This window comes from Chelonia mydas, chromosome 4 (assembly GCF_015237465.2).
Source record: "Chelonia mydas isolate rCheMyd1 chromosome 4, rCheMyd1.pri.v2, whole genome shotgun sequence".
In the NCBI taxonomy this organism is placed as follows: domain Eukaryota; kingdom Metazoa; phylum Chordata; order Testudines; family Cheloniidae; genus Chelonia; species Chelonia mydas.
In genome coordinates, this window is record NC_057852.1 from 28699314 (window position 1) to 28711694 (window position 12381).

The 12381-nt window shown below is 41.4% G+C and overlaps 1 protein-coding gene across 7 annotated transcripts in view; it reads left to right on the top strand.

Moving 5' to 3' along the window:
* Positions 1-12381, top strand: part of LOC102947459 (microsomal triglyceride transfer protein) — a 45007-nt gene that overhangs the window by 29702 nt on the left and 2924 nt on the right. For 5 of the 7 annotated variants that reach the window (XM_043545215.1, XM_037896956.2, XM_037896957.2 and 2 more), the window contains exons 12-16: positions 385-596; positions 1714-1811; positions 1911-2032; positions 2531-2758; positions 10353-10477. In XM_043545215.1, coding sequence (XP_043401150.1) covers positions 385-596; positions 1714-1811; positions 1911-2032; positions 2531-2758; positions 10353-10477 — 785 coding nt within the window. Of the gene's footprint in view, positions 1-384; positions 597-1713; positions 1812-1910; positions 2033-2530; positions 2759-10352; positions 10478-12042; positions 12369-12381 lie in introns of those variants that run through there. The other 2 variants (XM_037896958.2, XM_043545216.1) reach the window with 2 other exon arrangements.

Consider the following 12381-nt stretch of genomic DNA (forward strand, 5'->3'; position numbering starts at 1 on the left):
TTTTAAGAAACCTCTTCTCTGAACCATTTATAGAAATCTCCTTAGCCATTGTCAGCATTGTATTAATTCTCCTCCACTATGTTCTGGCCAACAATCTTGCTGACAGTGCTAATGTGTAAGTATGAGCTATTGGTGAGAACATAATGGCTGTGCCATTTCCTTGCACAATCACTGTACTACTAGTGTTTAATGTGTAAAGTGACACAGGGAGCATAAAAAGCACTATATTAAAACATACTTGAATGTATTAGCTATGGACCTAGACTTGACAGCATTCAGGCTATGTGTTTGCATCTCTGACTTCATAAATTAATATGATTCCAAGCTGTACATTTTCTATGGATACCTGTGATTTATTAGGTGAATATTCTGTTTTATGATTAGGTGAAGGAAACTATGAACAGGATTTATCACCAGAATCATAAAATTTATGAAAAGACCCTCAGAACCACGGCAGCTGCCATCATCTTCAGCAGTAACCCATCCTACATGGAAGTGAAAAATCTCTTGCTTTCTATTGGAGAACTGCCATTGGAAATGAACAAGTACATGCTCTCATTAGTCCAAGATATACTTCATTTTGAAATGCCTGCAAGGTACATTATGTTTAATATATGTGTGTATATATATATATACACACACACACGCACAAATGTACAGGCATACACAGATATAAACAAACAGTTTTTTACTTATTGCTCTCCGTACTAATGTGACGGGATAAAAACAAAGGGTATTCAGTTAATGGCTAAATAATGTGTAGTTTTTAAGAGATCATAAGCGGGCACATGCTCATCTTTCTATTTTTGGCTACTGCCATTTTAAAATAAATCCATATATTCCAGGGGCAGACACTGAACGCCTGACAGGAGATTTTCAAAGGCACAAATGGCGCCTCGCTCCCTGCTGATTTTCGATTAGTTAGGTGCTTTCCTGCCAGTTGTGCCTTTGAAAATCTTCCCACCTGATCTTCATTCTTGATGTTCGATGGAGCTTATGTTTTGTGTTTCTGGAAAGTGAAGCTCTTTGAAAAGTTGCAGCATTAAAAGAAAATCATTGAAATATCTTTCATTCTAGACTGTTAGTTTTCAAATAAAACCATTTTAACTGATAACCTTCCTGCAACCAAACCCAGATCTGTGGCCAAGACCTTATAAAAGTATCTCAACAATTAAGCCAGGTATTTAACAAAAAATCTTCCAGTCGTAATCTTTTACATTTCTGTTATTGAAATATCAATTTATATAGACAGATTAAAAATCTTACATTCAAAAGAACATTAAAGGTGCAAAGTGAAGCACCAAAAAGTCAGATACCACCTCTTCTGTGGATAGGAACTTTACTCCCCAGGGGTTTGTCCATCTAGGACCTTAAAATTCTTTCAAGAAAGAAAGGAAATAATCAACACTGGGTGGAATTTTCAAAAGTGCCTAAGCGATTCAGTGGGACTCGTGCTCCTAAATTTCTTAGGCAGTTTCTGAAATACCATCTATTATCCCTTATCTATTTATCTTCAGGTTTTAGGAACTGATGATCCAAAGCCCTGTGAAGTCAATTAAAAGATTCCCATTGACTTCAGTAGGCTTTGAGTCAGGCATAGAGTAGTTTGTGCAAAGCTAAATCTTCTCTTTCCCAATAGGCTGACAGTCTTAATGTTCTCATGGAAGACAGTGCAGTAGCAAATTAGTTTTTTTTTTTTTTTAAATAATGCAGCAAAATGATTCGTAAAGTTCTGAAGGACATGGTTGTTCATAACTATGATCGCTTCTCCAAGACTGGGTCTTCTTCTGCCTATTCTGGCTACGTGACACGTATGTAATCAGAAAAATAGCTTTTTAAGCCTGTTTATATTGCTGGTCACTTGACTTAGTTGCAGGCATTATTAATATTTGGTGTCTTTGTCGATTAAGGTGGTCCTGATGCATCATCCACATACAGCCTTGACATCCTCTACTCAGGCTCTGGGATTTTAAGAAGTAGTAACATGAACATCTTTCTTTTCAATAAAAATGCTCACCTTCATGCCAGCCAGGTAACTGCCATGCACTGTGTAAACACTGAGCTAGCATATGGGCCTGTTCCTGCAGCCTTTAAACTAACGTATCTCCCATTGAAAACCAGGGGGTTTGTGCATGTAAGGACTATTGCGTCAGGCAGAGAATATGCCAATAACAGAAAAAACTGCTGACAATGAGGCAAATGTACTATACAAAAGAAAGGTAGTTCCTTATAGAACAGATCCAAAGTTTTACTTCTAGGGAAAGACTATATAGTCTACCTGCTAGGCGCAAATTCCATCCACATCTAACTAATGGCAATAGCTGCTATGAGACTACTTTACTGTCTGTTTCTCCTACTGCTTTGAAACACTGTTATATTATGATCAGATGCTTTTTTCACTGAAAGTAAAATTTAAAAAAAAATTAAGTTAACTTTAAATTTCAACTCTTCTGTACTAGAAATCCTTGTAGTGTTTAAAATTCTAGATCGGGCACTTTGTCATGGATAGTGTGTCACTTTTGCCTTTTAGGTTGTGATTGAAGCTCAAGGCCTAGAAGCCATAATAGCTGCATCTGCTGATGAAGGCGAGGAAAACCTGGAGTCCTTTGCTGGCATGTCAGCAATCTTGTTTGATGTTCAACTCAGGCCCGTTACCTTTTTCCAGGGGTATGGAGATTTAATGTCTAAAATGTTCTCGGCAACTGGAGATCCTGTGAATGTGGTGAAAGGACTTATCCTTCTGACAGATTACTCACAGGTACTAATATCTCATTCTAAACTTTTTTTGTCTCTCAGGTGGACACACACACACACTCTCTCTCTCTCTCTCCTAGTCCTGCTCCTCCAGACACATTAAATTAATCTGACAGTTTGCTCCACTTATTTGATACTGAAAAGTCTATAAGACTTTGCTTACTTTTCAATCGAAAGGGAAATTATATAGTGCATGAAATCAGAAGACAGGAAATCAGCCTGGATAGAAGAAAAAGAGTTAAGATAAAGGCTGCAAATACATATCACTCTAAAAAACCACGTTACTACTATAAAAAACAAACCAGTTCCCTGCGGAAAAACCCTGCAGCTTCCCAACATATACTCTCTAACCAGTTATTTTGTAATGTACAATTCCTATTAAAGTGGAGGGGTCACCAACAGCCATCTGTTTTTATAGCTCAGAAGTTATCCAGTGATCTGAGACCCATCTTGTTCATCTTGTCAAATGCTCAGCTAAGTTACCCAGGCTTGCATGCACCATGTGATCTTCCTTAACTGCTCACTTTACAAGCTTAGTGCTAGCATTGTTCAGAATTTACTGTGAATGCACAGAGTGCAATTTTCAAAGGCTCATAAGTCAGTGACATCAAAATGATCTGTCATCGAAAGTCAAAAAGGCTCTTCTCAGTAAACATTCTTCCCTCAACCAAATTGGCACCAGCGATGTTAAAAAAAAAAAAAAGTTACAAGGTTTTTTCTTTGCGTGTGATGGGGCGAGTGTTTTTCACTGTCCTTGTATCGCCAAGCCACTGAGTTATATTTGGTCAAACTTTCCCAAACTATTCCTCTTCAGGTGGAAATCACCAAAGGTGAAGGGTTCAGACATTATAACCATCTGAAAACAGGGATTTAAAGTTGAAGCTATTATTCAACTTTAGATGTAGTTGTCACTCCTGTGCCGACGATAGCACTGCAGATAATCTTTGCATCTTTAACGAACACCATATGCACTAAACCTAGCTTCAGATATGGAACAACCATGCATCTGAGTAGCACAAATCTAGACACTTAACCGAGAGTGAAGAGGCAGCCTGTGGTCTGTTTTTTCTGTTCTGCTTAAATACAGATATGTGGAACTGGGAAATCTAAAGGTAGAACTCAACCTATAGAAGAACTGTAGGCTCCAGTTTTATCCCAAAGCAGTACTGTATTGGATTACTGGGCAAGCGTGGTGCAAACAGCTCCCAGTGCAAAAGTTCAGAGAGGCTCCAGCCGTGGATCTTCTCACTTCATAGAATCTCATTTATCTCCCCTACTTTTTGGTGGAGGAGAATGTCAAACTGTTCAAAGACAGTCTGACTAACACTGTACCCTTAAAAAGAAAAGGAGTACTAGTGGCACCTTAGAGACTAACCAATTTATTTGAGCATAAGCTTTCGTGAGCTACAGCTCACTTCATCCGATGCATGAAGTGAGCTGTAGCTCATGAAAGCTTATGCTCAAATAAATTGGTTAGTCTCTAAGGTGCCACTAGTACTCCTTTTCTTTTTGCGAATACAGACTAACACAATACCAACCAGAAATGATCAGCAATACCAACCAGAAATGATCCTGAGCACCAGGTCTTCTGCAGCAGAGGATTGGCATTTGCATTTGAAATCAAGCACAGCCACTTTTAAATGGTTCTGTCAGCTAAGAGTTTCACACCCAGTGCACAAACTGTGAACTAAAGTTCACTGAGAAAACGGGTTGGGTTCTAACAAGATTACATGCCAGAGGTCCAGCTAACAGACAGCGTGTCAGTGACTTATTTTACAAACCTGGCAGGTGGGAAACATGATCAGACCTTTATGTTCTCAAGCTCAGATCACATAAGGGCCGTGTTTCCAGAACTAAATCTTTCCAACTGCCATGCATGCACAAAGCTCCCTAAATATTCTGGCAGAATCACTTGGCTAGGCACCCTGAGAACTCTGCCAGCCAGCGGATTCCAGACTCCTTAACTTCGGACAACCTAGTAAGAGTGCAGGGCACGCCAGTGTTGGAGCTGCATGCCATCCCTCACAACAGCAGGGCATATCATTTGAGGTCAGTCACTGAAATTCAGGAAGCCTTGGCAATGGAAGCTCTAACAGCACAGTGAGCAGATGGGATCACTCTCTGCTTTCTCTTTTGTGTCACTGACCGCACAGTTGCTGCTCAAGCAAGCTAGGTTCCAGGTAGCAGATACCTCAATTGATCCTTCCTAGCCAGGAAATCACCGGATCCTTTTAAGCTCCATCCACACAGGGTCCTCAATTGGTTTACAACACTGTTCACCAAAAAAAAAAAAGCTTCAGGCTAAACTTTTTTTTTTCTCATAGATTCATAGATATTTAGGTCAGAAGGGACCATTATGATCATCTAGTCCGACCTCCTGCACAACGCAGGCCACAGAATCTCATCCACCCACCCCTGCGATAAACCTCTCACCTATGTCTGAGCTATGGAAGTCCTCAAATCGTGGTTTAAAGACTTCAAGGAGCAGAGAATCCTCCAGCAAGTGACTGAGACTAGTTTTAACAATCATGTTTAAGATTAGAAACAGCCTTCACATTGGTTTGCCACTTCCATATAGGCCCACTATACTGCGTTATAAACATCTTCACCTGAAGTGCCTTTGAACTGTGCTTAGAACTAGAACTCTATCAGGAAACAATGTAAACAGAAGTGTAGATGGAGCCTTAATTGAATGGTAAGACTGGCATTTAAGAATCTAGATCTGAGAGAGGAAAAGAGTCACTCCCTGCACTTGTGCTGATGCCATTGCACCAACAGCCATGATTCACGTAGCTTCTTACCCATGGTTTTTGCTTCCAGGGCACTAACTCTGTTTCCTGGGCCAGCCTGGAGAGTGGCACACAACTATATGGCTTTATAAAAGAGTTTATAAAACCATCCTGACCAACAGTATGGCTTTATAAAAGAGTTTATAACATTGTTCATTCTTCTCTACAGTGCCCAGTGGTCAGTTACCTGCTAGCCCCATCCACAGTGAGTCATGGCTTGGGGCAATATTGTTTCAGCACAGACAGGGAACAAATGTGTAACAGTAAAGGATGTAGATAGCACAGTTGCTATCCTATTTATAGGAGGATGACTTGAAAGCTGAAAGGAGGAATTTAAAACTGGCCAATTACACTTTTGAAAACTAATTTCAGAATATTCTATTTTACAGGGACTCTTGAAACAGTATATTCTGTTGTTTTTTTTAAAGTCCTTCAGAACTGTTATAAAGGTTTTTCTTCTCTTTTGTTCATCTTTATATGGATCACTTCAGGTCGTAATTGCTCCACTGCTAACTGACTAAACAGGTGAAAAGTGAAATTGACTACACACAAAGTGTTGTCAAATATACAATATAAAAATACCTGGAAAAATAGTTTTCTTTCACTAGCTCCTTTCAGCTGTAGTAATCATTACTATAGTCAACAGCATTCTCAGACAGATGTGAATTCTAAGTTGATGATGTCCCTTTAAACTCCTGCTCCTGCCCATTACCCATGATGCAATGTTTTTGTGAGAGAGGATATTCCAAAAATGCACAAACAAATATCCTCAGGGTATCCCCTATGCATCTATTACCACCTTTCCCAACTTGGTTCAAAGGTTAAGAGTGACAGGGTGGCAAATCATAGTCCCCTTCATAAAAGAAACGCCTCTCACGGAATTATTTTTGAGCCCCCAAAGACACCTGCATTAACGCTCCTGGGTGTAGGAACAATATTTTTCTCGGTATCGCACCTGCCAGAAGAGCAGAGAAACTGAATATTTTATGAGGTCAAAGCAGCCATTTGAAAACCAGACCCCCCCCCAAATAAGTGCCTTTTTCAGCCTTGCCGTTTGCGTTCCATTCCAGGAGTATAGTACGTAGTGGGGCTTTGTTGAAATGTGGTCTACTTCAGCATTTTGAATCAGTACCAAGACATTGATCCCAGTTTTTCATATCATGTCTTCTGTTACAAAGGACGCTGTTAAGCTTTAAATAGAAAGGCAAAGGAAAGGAGCGCCTCTAAAAGGCCAACTCCATTGACTTTAATGGGATTTGCACATGTTTAGCTGAGGATAGAATTCAGCCCTGGAGTAAGTAATGGATGATCAGGTCAACTTTGTCTTCAAGTCTCATAAAAACATTAAACAAAGAGACACGGGTGTTCATGATATATTCTTTGAGTTTTAATGGCAAATTTAACTTAACTATTGCAGCCTCTGACGTCCTAAATAATCACATCCACAGTAACTGTTAAATTTAATAATTCAGCCTTTGCAAATTGATTCCTCATTCAAATACTTAAGTGCAATTTGACATGCATCTCAAAAAATCTGCTGCCCTGTTTGTGCACAAATGACTTTCAGAATGCATGCTATTACACCCTCACATACATTCAGTTATAGTCCAGTCTGGTTCTAATTTTTAAAAGAGAGGCATGGAATGTCTCCAGATCCAAATAAGCCAGGCATTTTTAATTAGCTACCATGGGTGAAATCTGGGACCATTAAAATCAATGGCAAAATTCCCTTTCGTTTCAGGGTGGCCAGGATTTCACACAATGACTTTAACTAGATAACAAGAAAACAGGACAACAACATGTGATCAGGCTAGTGAGGGGCATCCTTGTTTATAAGCTACATCCAAGCCCACTGCATTCTTAGGTTAAATCTCCAGCCCACTCCAGTTGCAACTGACTGCCAAGTGACAAGCCGATTGAACTCTGCTCCACAGAATGATTCAGACCTTAAAAGGTGAAGTAACCAGATACAGTCACCACATTTCTCCAGGCTCCATACGCTGTGAGGGGAAGGTTCTAAGACCCTCCCCCCAATCAACCTCTTTAAGCACCAGCCCCTGCTGATTGAGTTGGGGAGGGAACCTATAAGCTTGTTCCGCAGGAGACAGCAGGGCTGCTGAGCAGCTAGCAAGGGAAGGACATAGAGAGATCCCTTTGTCCAGCCTAGGAATGCAAGGGGGGTAGAAGCATCAAACACTCCTGCATGCTGCAGTAATACAGGGAACAATATAGGAGCAGAGGTACTGGCAGAGGGAGGGACCCCGGTGAGGATCGGGGAGGACAAGTATCCCCATCCCAAAGAGCCCTGGTCACAGGGGAAACGGAGAAAGAGAGCAGCAGATTTCACTAAGAATAGACACCAGCTTGTGTGTACATCCTCCACTGGCCAGCCCCTCACACACACGCCACTAGCCCTGCTCCGTGTGAGGGAATTCATCTCACTAGGACAACAGGGGTGAAAGATGGGCTGGCCAGCCACAGGCCCCTCTTCCCTCAACAGTGAGGGGAGACAGGCCCTCTGCCTGAATGGAGGGGAATGGGAAGCCAGCTCCCATTGTATTGAAAGGGGCTGCTCCCATTCTCATTTCTCCTGTGACTGTTCCTCCAGGCAGAGTGCCCATCTGCCCATGCCCCACACCTGCTATTTCCTTCAGATGCAAAGGGAACATAGGCTCCTGCCCCCACCATTAGTGCTGGTGTTTTTGGAGGAGGGTGTAGCTTGATCCTGCTTCTTCAAGCCCCAGAAGGAATGGAGGAGCCTACGGTCTTTATACCCAACCCAGTGGCTTCTGAGTATGTCTATACTGCGATAAAACAACCACGGCTAGCCCGTGTTAGCCGACTACAGCTCATGGGGCTTGGGCTGTGGGGCTATAAAATTGCAGTGTAGGCATTTGGGCTGCAATTTTATAACTCCACAGCCCGAGCCAGCTGATGTGGGCCAGCCACAGGTGAGTTATTGCAGTGCAGACGTACCATCAGATGCCTGGCTGCCGCCTGCTGCTGCCACAAGGGAGGCCTAGGCTGCCTGTCAGACATCAATAGCTGGAGAGAGGTGCTCCGGGGGCCATTTTTAAAAATTAAAAATGTACTGGGCAATCACTGTCTTCTCCCAAGTGAGGCTCAGAGTGCTGCTTTAATTCACTAATTCTACATCAGGTAGAAACTCATCATTTTTAGAGCTCAGAAGACCAACAAAACCATTTTTTGCTGGAAAATGCAGGTCCCTCAAAATCAGAATGCTTTGCAAAATCCCTGTTGATTTCACCCACATTTTGTTTTGGTGAAAACAAAAACATTTGACAATATCAAAATGTCCCATTTTGACATTTTTCAGAATAAACCTTTTGGGGTTGGTTTTTTTATGAAATATTTTAATGTTTTTTTTTAACAAAGTATAAAACAAAACAAAACATTTTGATTGATCCAACTCCCCCCCACTGCCCAAATTTACCTTATTGGAGAATTTTGAAATTTTTGTTTCATTCCAATTCAAAATGAAGCCAAATTTAAAAATCCTTCATGAAATGTAATTATCCTCTGCACAGCTCTGATCTGCATCTTAACTGTACAGAAGGTGAACTGAGGAGAGAGAGATTAAAAACCTTATCCAAAGCCCACTGAAGTCAATTAGAATCTTTTTATTGACTTCAGTGGGCTCAGGATCAGGCCCTAAGTGACTTGACCAAGGCCACAGAGGCAGTCAGTGTCAGAGCCAGGATTAGAAGTGGGGGTTCCTGTCTCCCTGGTCTGTGCTCAGTGCACTAAACTGTACCTCTCTCCCCACCGATGGTGTTCCATGGACCTTAGCAATAAGTTCGATTTACTGATTAGTGCCAGCCACTGACACTGCAAAGTTGGGGCTGGGAGTGGGGGGGTGTTATGGCCTAAATCAACCTTTTTCAAACTGAAATGTACTTTTAAAAAAATGAATTAGACTGTCTAGTTTTCAGGTGAGTGGGGCAGTTATATAAGGCAAATCAGATTACCCAGTGCTGTGAACTTTAAAAACTTGGCTGACTCTCAAAATTCAAACGTAACGAGCTGCTGTGAGGCTGAGCGATTATCACTTCCGAAACTGACTCCAGGCAATGCATTTCCAGTCCAGCTGTAAAGGTTTCAAGCAGCCATAAGCATGCCCAATGCTGGCAAAAAGTGCATTGACAGCAAAATATCAAAGGCAATTTGTATTTGTGGTAGCCACGTGATTCTTCAGATCAAATCCCTCCACTATAGTTCTGTATCATTCTCGATGGTCCTGCTGGGCAACAGTGGGTATTTTATTGCCATTATGGGGTAAGATTCTGCACTGGGTGCTCCCAACTGGCAGGCTCATCCAAGACAAACTAAGAGTAAGAAGAAAAAGACTTGTGGCACCTTAGAGACTAACAAATTTATTTGAGCATAAGCTTTCGTGAGCTACAGCTCACATCATCGGATGAATTCCTCTGTGGTTTTCCTGGGAAGTGCAGGCCTGTGTGGTAGCTCTGTCACACTTTGCAAGGAGGGGGCAGGATGCTCCCTGTTCTGCACCTGACCAGTAATGCTGTATCGTGGGTGGAGTGGGAGGAAGGACACACTTGGGGTCCCAGTCTTATCTCCTTTTCATAAAGGTGCTGGGCAAGAGCAGAGGATATACTCTGCAGTGAAGTTCTGTCCATCCCCATCCACAAGGATGGAAGAGGATAGAGGGGAGCTCCATGTGCTTCCTCCCCACTTGAACAGTCCTCAAAGAAAAAAGAAAATGAACACCGTTTTGATCTGCATTTAGCAAAATGGAGTGTGATTTCTGCTTTTTTATGCTTTCAGGTCATTCAGTTACAGTCTGGGCTGAAGGCCAGTGCAGAGTTCCAGGGTGGTCTGGCCATTGACATTTCAGGTGGAATGGAGTTCAGTCTTTGGTACAGAGAATCCAAAACCAGTGTTAAGAACCGGTGAGATACTTAAAGTGCACGCTGTAACCTTATACTCTGAAAGACGAAAAATGTAAAATGAGCTGGTCTATTTTGAGGCTTTCAAAACAGAAGCAGCCTTGCATTTTCTTTAAAATTAAGGGACAGTTATATTAAACGCCTTTTAAAATTAGATTCGCATTTCAGGGGGAAAATAATGTGGCAATAAGTATGTTGTCTGTTTGAAAATGCCAGTGAAAGAAAAGATACAAAAACAAATCACCTTTAACCTATTATAGAAAATCTGAATGAACGTTATTGCTTCAAAGGCTACATTCTGCCCTCTTTTAGACTGAGACAGCTCCACCGGTCTCCGTGAGACTGTATCAGTAGATCTGAGAACCGAACTTGACCCCAGGTCTTCAAAGAGCTATAAATACACTGGGTAAATTTTTCCAAAGCGCCTACATGATTTAGGAACCTATGTCCCATTTTCAAAAATGACAGGTACTTAAGCCTCATTGAAAGTCAGTGGGAGTTAGGCCCTTAGGTGCCTCAATTACTTTTGAAAATGTTACCTCCCTAATTAATTAGTTAATCCTCACCTGTGAAATAATTACCATCATTTTAAAGTGAAGGAAAGAGGCAAAGAGATCAAGTAATTTACCCAATATACAGCAAATCAGTGTCAGAATAAGGATTAAAATGCAGGAGTTCCTTGCTTCCAAACTCATGTCTGACCTGATAGATTACGCTACCTCTTTAGAACTTGAGAGTGGATTTTATATTACTAGATCTGTAGCTTGAAGCAGTACTGCAGAAGTGACTCACTCAATCTTGACCAGAAGTAAGAACGTGGCCTCTCTTGGAAGAATTACATCTTTAGCCCTCTGAATGGAAACTGGAATTATGAGATGCTGGTCTCCAAAGGGGGTAGAAAAGGTGTCTGCCCATGCAAGGTGCCGCGCATCTCCTATAGGATGCTGAGCACCCTCATGTTGTGTTGACTTCCATGGGCATTTTGGATGTGCGAGAAAAGCATGATGAAGCCCAAAAGGGGTGGTGTTTGAGAGAAGAGTGAAAATGGGCAAGGTTGTTAATGTTAACTTATGATTTATTGAACAAGATCTAAATACAACTTGCTTTCGGGTAGTGTGTTTTACATTAATGAAATTAATAATGACTGTCAATAATAGATTTAGGCTTACCTTACTGATTTTACCAGCTTTGAATGGCAAGGATCCCTCTCCTAGATAGTGAGTGAAGCTTACCCATCCATATAGTATGGTTCTTGACTGGAGACCAATAAAGCAATGACAAAATAGATGTCAGCGCTCTCAAAGATAACCCTGAAACAGAGACTTCCTAGTGTAAGTGGGTGCATCTCCACTGGTCCCATTTCCACCAGGTCTGAGTTTCACTCCCCGACAGTGATGTTTTGTAAGTTCTTAAAGCCCTGGATAGCTTTGTCAAAAATGCCAGTGAAAGCAAAGACTTTGGGTCTGATTTGCCAGAGACACCTGGTGTGGTCATTTGCACCAGAACAAAGTGAGTATAAAATACTACCAAATCAACAGGGTAGTATTTTACATCTCTCTTTTCCTCAGGTAGATAACTAAAGGAGGCCCTTTGAGGAATCAGCCCTGGACATCACAACAGCCTACACACCATGCTTTTGCAGCAAGCGCCAGTCATAAAGGATGCATGTTCCAAAGAGCGTATAATTCACCCAACATTAATGGCTGTTTTCACCTCTCTGCGTGTGTGTGTGCATGCATACGTGCACAATCCCCAGTGGTGTCAACTGAAGTTCTCTAGCTACACTTACATGAGAACAAACTCTAAGAGAATAGTCAGTATTATACTTTTCAAGTGTTAGAACTATTTGCAGTTTAACCTCCTGTTTGTTTCTGAGCCCTGTTAATAATAAATTCTAATATCTGAAT